At 41.5% G+C, this 7,684-nt stretch overlaps 1 gene segment (V, D, J or C); it reads right to left on the reverse strand.

Annotated features, from left to right (window-relative positions):
• Window positions 1-324: 324 nt before the first annotated feature.
• Window positions 325-4,597, reverse strand: LOC143736250 (Ig kappa chain V-III region PC 3741/TEPC 111-like). The segment is given in 6 exon segments: window positions 325-853; window positions 940-969; window positions 1,331-1,428; window positions 1,563-1,646; window positions 1,743-2,072; window positions 2,144-4,597. Coding segments are annotated over 4 exon segments (546 nt in total).
• Between the last annotated feature and the right edge of the window lie 3,087 nt (window positions 4,598-7,684).

Below are 7,684 nucleotides of genomic sequence, written 5' to 3' on the forward strand. Positions count from 1 at the left end.
AAAGGGTTTGATGGTTTTGCTGAGCTTTTCAAAATAATCACACGGAACTGAGTAATTAAAGCAATTCAAGTAAAATCTGTTTATAGTGTTTGTTTCCGGCATAAAGTACTCCACACGTCTTCAACTTGATAAATGTTTAAACCACCAGTCTATATGGAAAGTTTTATGTTTGTTTCGTTTATCAACTGACCAAACTAGTGGAACACTTCATTTGCACGAAACCACACTGTATGTTAACCACAGAAACAGAGCAGAAGTCACCAGTTTAAGTATGTAAGAACCAAATTATTTAGAACAAATAAATATGCAAGCAAAAAATATATAAATAAGATAAAAATATATATTTATTAATCGTTGTTCATGTGATTTCCACTCTAGCTCAATATGCCAATTTATTTAACATACAAATACACACACACACACACATAAAGTAGCTCAAATTTTCATTTATAAAAAGTTGCTCTAATGCACAGAAACCACATTGGCCTCTGGTTTACTGCAAGCATGAACATCTCAGAGCAGCGGCAAGAAAAAAGGAGAGAGCAAAAGGCCTATAGAGACAATTATATCAGAGAATAGCACTGTATTAATATATACAACACTGTATATATTTACATTAAACACCAGACAAATTGACAAAAACTTAATTGCTTTTCATTGACATTGATTTGAGAAGCATTAAAAGTATAACAAAAACAATATATTTTAGTTTTGTAAAGAAATTCATATGCAATTTTGATTTATAATGGACAATACTTCATACAGCTTTTACGGGCTGAAGAAAAGAGTAGGTGGTCTGATCCTGGCAAGGCCGGTTTCGTCTCGAGCGCTTGGCGAAATCAACTTCAGCATACTGGAAGAGGAAGATCATACAAATTAATATCCATTACAGTGTGTAAGACATAATGTACAGTCAGCCGATAGCAAAATAAACCCTACCGAAATGAAGCATAAGGGTCTTGTATCATCCTGAAGGAGCAATAGAAACAGATGAAGGATGATGTGAGAGACATAAAACTAACACAATGATCAAATATAAGATTTAGCACTAATTATAAGAAAGATATTTGACCAGAATGCTGCAACAAACCAATCAGAATTGAATATCCCAGACAGCATTTGTAATTTTCTAAAACAGATTTCATATAATTCATTTAATGTAATACACTATCTGAAGTTGAAAAGATTTAAGTAGATTTACCACTACTTAAAGTTAACTATCATATCACGATACTAACCTTAGAGCATAGTGTAATAATAATGTGGGCAGGTTAAACTTAAATAAATTATCTTAATTATTTTTAATATATTATTTTAAGAAGTATCTTACCTGAGGATCATTTGTGTTTTGAGTTGCAGTTGTACTTTAAGGTTTCTTTGAAGTATTTTTAGATCTTCTAGTTGTGTCAATGCAGCTCTTTACTAAACCTGAAACAACAGTGAATACACATCACTGAGACACTTCTCGACAGTTTAAACTAAGAGCAGATATGATATGGCTGAATTTGTGTATTGATTAAGAGTTTGTCTCGATGTAGTTAATTCAATGAAATTTTACACACCTATCACTGCAATGGTCAGAAGCACATTCAGTAGTACAGATATGATGGTCATATTTCTCCATGGTATCTGGTGTTGTGGAGCGTCTGTAAAAAGGTTTAAGGTTTGTAAAAGGTTTGTAGTTCAATCTTTATTCAGTCTTTAACAGAATAAAAGACATATGTTATAATAAAATAACTTACCGCTGATGTAGATTTTGGTGCCGTTGTTGATCTTTAGTGGGTTAGTTTTTACACAAAAATAAACTCCTAATTCATCAATGGTAATATTTTTGATGAACAAACGACTGTTATTTTTAGAGTATATGTGTTTAGAGATGCTTTTTTCATGTTTACCTCGTCCTTCATTTGTGTTGATGTAAGAGTGTAAGATCAACACTGGAGGATCCGGTAATTTCTGTTTATACCAGTAAATCTCCTTTATACCAAGATCACAGGTTATATTCACATCAGATCCTAAAGTTACTGATATGTTTGTTAGACTCTCTGTGGCTTGATACAAGATGAACAGATCTATGACAGAAAGAAAAACACATTTATTAAGATGTAAATCAAAATAAATCTGACTCAATCAAGAAACTCACAGATCTGCAGCTCTATGATCTTCATGATCTGATCCAGATGTAGAATATCTGCTATACTGTATGTGATCATTCAAACGTCTCGTACTGTGAGCGGAAACCTCGACCACACAGACTAAAGGGGATGTCAGAGCTGGGCTTCTGTCACAGGCAGGGGCGCAAACCACCACTCGTTTCTATACTACCCTGAGGAGCAAACCGTATCCCCACAAAGAAGTCAGAACTCAACGGTTAGCTTCAAAACATTTATTTTTATTCAATTATTAAAAGAGACTTAAGGTGGGAATTGCTCCCAGGAGGACCAAACCCTCAAATGCTAGTCAATGTCAGCCCAGCAGTTCCTCAGTTAATCCAGCAGGGGGATTGGACAATGGAAAGCTAGTTAGCGTAGCAGTTTCTCGTTCTCTCCAACAGGGGGCTCTGACGAAGGAAAGCTAGTTAACATCAGTGCAGCGGGTTCTCGTTCTCTCCAGCAAAGCGGTTTAGCAGTGGAAAGCTAGTTAGCATCAGTGCAGCAGATTCTCGTTCCCTCCAGCAGGGGTCTCTCACAATGGACAGCTAGTTAGCATCAGCACAGCAAGTTCTCGTTCTCTCCAGCAGGGGTCTCTGATCATGGAAAGCTAGTTAGCATCAGCACAGCAAGTTCTCGGTCTCTCCAGCAGGGCGGTTTGACAATGGAAAGCTAGTTAGCATCAGTGCAGCAGGTTCTCGTTCTCTCCAGCAGGGGTCTCTGACAATGGAAAGCTAGTTAACATCAGCACAGCAAGTTCTCGTTCTCTCCAGCAGGGGTCTCTGACAATGGAAAGCTAGTTAGCATCAGCACAACAAGTTCTCGTTCTCTCCAGCAGGGGTCTCTGACAATGGAAAGCTAGTTAGCATCAGTGCATCAAGTTCTCATTCTCTCCAACAGGGGTCTTGGACAATGAAAGGTAGTTAGCATCAACACAGCAAGTTCTCGTTCTCTCCAGCTGGGGCTCTGGCAATGGAAAGCTAGTTAGCATCAACACAGCAACTTCTTGTTCTCTCCAACAGGGGGCTCTAGCAATGGAAAGCTAGTTAGCATCAGGTTCTCGTTCTCTCCATCAGGGATCTTGGGCAGTGGAAGGCTAGTTAGCATCAGCGCAGCAAGTTCTCGTTCTCTCCAGCAGGGAGCTCTGGCAATGGAAAGCTAGTTAGCATCCAGGCAGCCACCGTTTATAATACTCAGGGTTAACTCAAGTTATCAAAATAGCCCACCCAGGTCATAGGTGACTGATTTTCCCGGAACTGTCGTGGCCTAGGTGCAGACCAAACAATACAAAACCCGTCAAAGCACTTGTGTACACTTCAAACAAGAGACTTCCCAATGTGAACACTTCAAGGGACAAGAAACTTCAAAACTCACTGTGACCAAGGGAAACGAACTTTATCCAGGCAAACGTCTCCCTGCAGTTGGGCTGGTTAGTTGCTGTGTTGAAAGAGCAGAAGAGCAATCGAGCCAAGGGAACACCTGAGAAAGCTTTGGTTTAATTTGTTTTTACTGACGGAGAGAGTGAGGCAGAGAAAATACAATATGAGGGAAGCTCACAATGACGTGAAGATCATAGGAGTCACAAGCAGTCAATCACCTCACCACATTGAACTATGTAGTAGACATAACAACACTTAACTTGACAGGATTGGGGCTGTGTTTCCACATCAGCGGCAGCTGTGGAGATCGCGAAATCCCCTTCCGTCAGAATGCCGGTTTCGTTTTAAATCCTCATCGGCTGCACGCAAACGGGTTTGTCAGATCACCGGCCAAATGCCTTTCTTTCATGCTTTTTTCATGTTTACCTCGTCCTTCATTTGTGTTGATGTAAGAGTGTAAGATCAACACTGGAGGATCCGGTAATTTCTGTTTATACCAGTAAATCTCCTTTATATCAAGATCACAGGTTATATTCACATCAGATCCTAAAGTTACTGATATGTTTGTTAGACTCTCTGTGGCTTGATACAAGATGAACAGATCTATGACAGAAAGAAAAACACATTTATTAAGATGTAAATCAAAATAAATCTGACTCACACAAGAAACTCACAGATCTGCAGCTCTATGATCTTCATGATCTGATCCAGATGAATAATATCTGCTATACTGTATGTGATCATTCAAACATCATCTGTGGAGATCGCGAAATCCCCTTCCGTCAGAATGCCGGTTTCGTTTTAAATCCTCATCGGCTGCACGCAAACGGGTTTGTCAGATCACCGGCCAAATGCCTTTCTTTCCGGGTGCCGTCTTCTCCCCCGAATCTGCTGTGTTATACTGCCGACACCATTCTACATATAAAGCACTCCCGCCCAACACATGGGCCAATCACCAGCCTAGTTTCTTCCCGCCGAACACCTGGAGCTAGTTTGTCTAATAGATCGCTAGATTGACAACTGTTTACATCTAGACACAGGAGGCGGCCATTCCGCTGAGTGTCACATTAAAAACATTCCGATCCCATCCGATCATACAGGCGCTTGTTCTTGGCGGTGGCAGTACTTAAATGGTCAGTGACCCTTCGGTAGGTAGAAAATAAACCCCTAATGAGTTTTTTTCTTTGCCTTTATTAACAGGACAGCAGATTTATAACAGAAAATAGCAGTGAGAGACAGGGAAGTTGGATTGAAACACAAGTCAGACTATGACTTCCCTGAGCCAACCGATCTTGCATGTGTACAATCCTACACCACAACTCTGACCATGGAAACTGATGATTAAAAAGATTCATAAGGTACATTTTTAATTATTTTAAAACAATACTTCTGATTGATTACCCAAAGCAAAATTATTCCGGGTGAGGGGTCAGACTAAGAATGGTTCATAAAAGACCTTATGAAAAAGCGAGGAAGAGGAGGAGAGCCCCTGCCCCGGAGGAAGCCTGAGGCCCCCCGTCTGGAGCCAGGCTCAGAGGGAGGGCTCGCTGGCGAGCGCCTGGTGGCCAGATTTGCCACAGAGCCCGGCCGAAACAGCAACTTCGCACCCCCTTCTCCATCCTTTGGACCCACCATCCATAGGAAGATCCACGTCTGGTGCACTGCCACATGGGTTGCAGTGAAGGTCAGGGGGCTCAATGGACCAGACCCAGGCAGCAAAGGCTGGCTCTGGGGACGTAGAACGTCACCTCTCTGTGGGGGAAGGAGCCGGAACTTGTGCGGAAGATGGAGCGCTACCAGTTAGATCTGGTGGGGCTGATCTCCACACACAGTCTCGGTTCTGGAACCGTACTCCTGGATAGGGGATGGACTATTCTTCTCTGGAGTTGCCCAGGATGTGAGGCGCCGGGCGGGTGTGGGGATACTCACAAGCCCCCGGCTGAGCACCACTACGTTGGAGTTTACTCCGGTGAATGAGAGGGTCGCCTCCCTACGCCTTCGGGTTGTGGGGAGGAAAACTCTGACTGTTGTTTGTTTTCTGCTCTGAGCTCTATGAATACAAAACAAAAAATAATTTGCATACTTTTGGAAACTGTAAAAATACATTTAGCAGACATTTTCATTCAATCCAGTTTGCAAATGAAGGACACGACCAGCAAGTTATTATAAGAATACTTGTGTACATACATGTTTTTACAGTTATGTACAGTGTGTATATATTTGCACATATGTTGCTGTTCTTTTTCTAGTTAATCAGGCTGTAACAACATACCAAAAAATAATGTAGAAAAAAAATAAAACCCTGACAAAGCTTGATGGCTATCAACATGGTAACACATATCATGAGTTTTGTGCTGTGCACAACTTAACTTATCTGTCAGCTTCTTGAAACTATAAGAACTTTATACTGTCACAATTTGAAAAAGGACCCAAAAGCGAAAGCTGGTTAACAAAGGTTATTGGATAACAGAATATACGTAAACACAGGCTGTCTGCCGGTCACTGGCCGTCTCGGCGGACGCAGAACATGATAACAAAACCCAAGGACCAGGCTGTAACGAGGCAGGATGAAAGGCACAGGTAGTTGTAGTCAGGGATTGCGCCCTGGTAAGGTCGAGCACAGGCTCAAGGCAGAAACTGCAGCACAGACAATTAGGCTTGACACAGGATAGCAAAACAATAGCAAACAATAAACCGACAAAGATTCTCGGCGACGCACAGCATTCACGGGCTGATCTGAGATACAGAAAGGCCTGATGGATTTGCTGCATTACATTAAATAGACCAAATCTTTTTCACATGGAAACATGTGCTGACAATGGTAAATTACATTCGGAGGTCACACCTTTTGTGAGTAGACGACCATTTGCCTGAAAGTCACCCCCTTCTGTGTGCAAGATATTTTTAAACTCTTAAGAACTTTATTACCTTTTGGTTTACTTCTTTGGGAATGAGACATTTGTACCAGTCACACTGAGACATTTAAAATGATACCAAACATGTATAAAACTGCATGATAAGTGTTCACATTAAAACCATAAGATTCTTTTGTGAGTTTGGGTGATCTCACCCAGATTGGGAGGGAGTGGGGGTCGAGGGAAAGAGATGTAGATTAGAATGATTCTAAGGTGAGACTTGCGTCTCGAACGGTGCACGAGTGAGTTCAAATGGTAATTTCCTTTCTTTTCCCAGAGAGTAGCCCTCTCCTTCAGTTCTTCCAGTTTTTCCAGTCTTACAATATCATAAACATTTGTTCCTTGTTCATATCTCCAAAACACATAAATCTCCTCTGTCTTTAGCTTTCTTTCTTTGTATGAACATGGCAAGACGACAGAGCCTCCAACAACACCCCTGACTGGATCAGGGTCCTGCAGAGACACTGCAGACAAGAGTAACAACTTTAATAAGCAAACCATAAACAAACTGCACAGAATGTGTCACATGAACATTGGAAAACAAATTGCATCCCAGAAAGATGAGAGAATTGTTCTTTAGCCAAGTATGCATTACTTCCTGAGGAATATCTCGTGATCAACTCTTTCTAATCGTGAGAATCTGCTGTCAATAAAGATGTTTGATACACTTCGGGTTTAAGGGGATAAATAATGCCGCCTCGATAGTCATTTCCCTTTAATGCATCAGGTGGGGTTGCGAAGCACCAATTTTTTTTAAACAGCTGTTGCAAGCTTTGGATACTTCATGATGTTCAAAGCTTCAAACGTCATCAATCATGATGTCATGACAATCATACAGTGTGTGTGTAATAAGGTTCAGAGTAGTGTGGTGGGAAGAAGAAGACGGGGTCGGCGAAACTGGAACTCGTACGGCTTTTATTATTCAGAAACTTTACAAAACAAACAACAAAAAAAGGCACGCACACAGCGCATTCACCGTAGCGTGACTACAGCACAACTCAGTCCACAAAATTCTCTACACGTCGGTATCGATCAGCTTCTCTCCTGAACAGCTCTCGCACGAGTTCTAGTCCCTTCTCTCTCTCTGGCATTCTCCCACTATGTGGCTTTTATCGGTCTCCCCACGCCAATCACTGCAATCAGACACAGGTGTTCATCATCTGCACTTGACCTACTTACTCACCGCACAGCTCATTGACTCGTCTCTCACTACAGACGCCGCGAAAACCACGCCCCCCTC

Source organism: Siphateles boraxobius, unplaced genomic scaffold, assembly GCF_051911475.1.
Source record: "Siphateles boraxobius isolate OS27281-9 unplaced genomic scaffold, OSU_SipBor_1 13, whole genome shotgun sequence".
In the NCBI taxonomy this organism is placed as follows: Eukaryota; Metazoa; Chordata; class Actinopteri; order Cypriniformes; family Leuciscidae; genus Siphateles; species Siphateles boraxobius.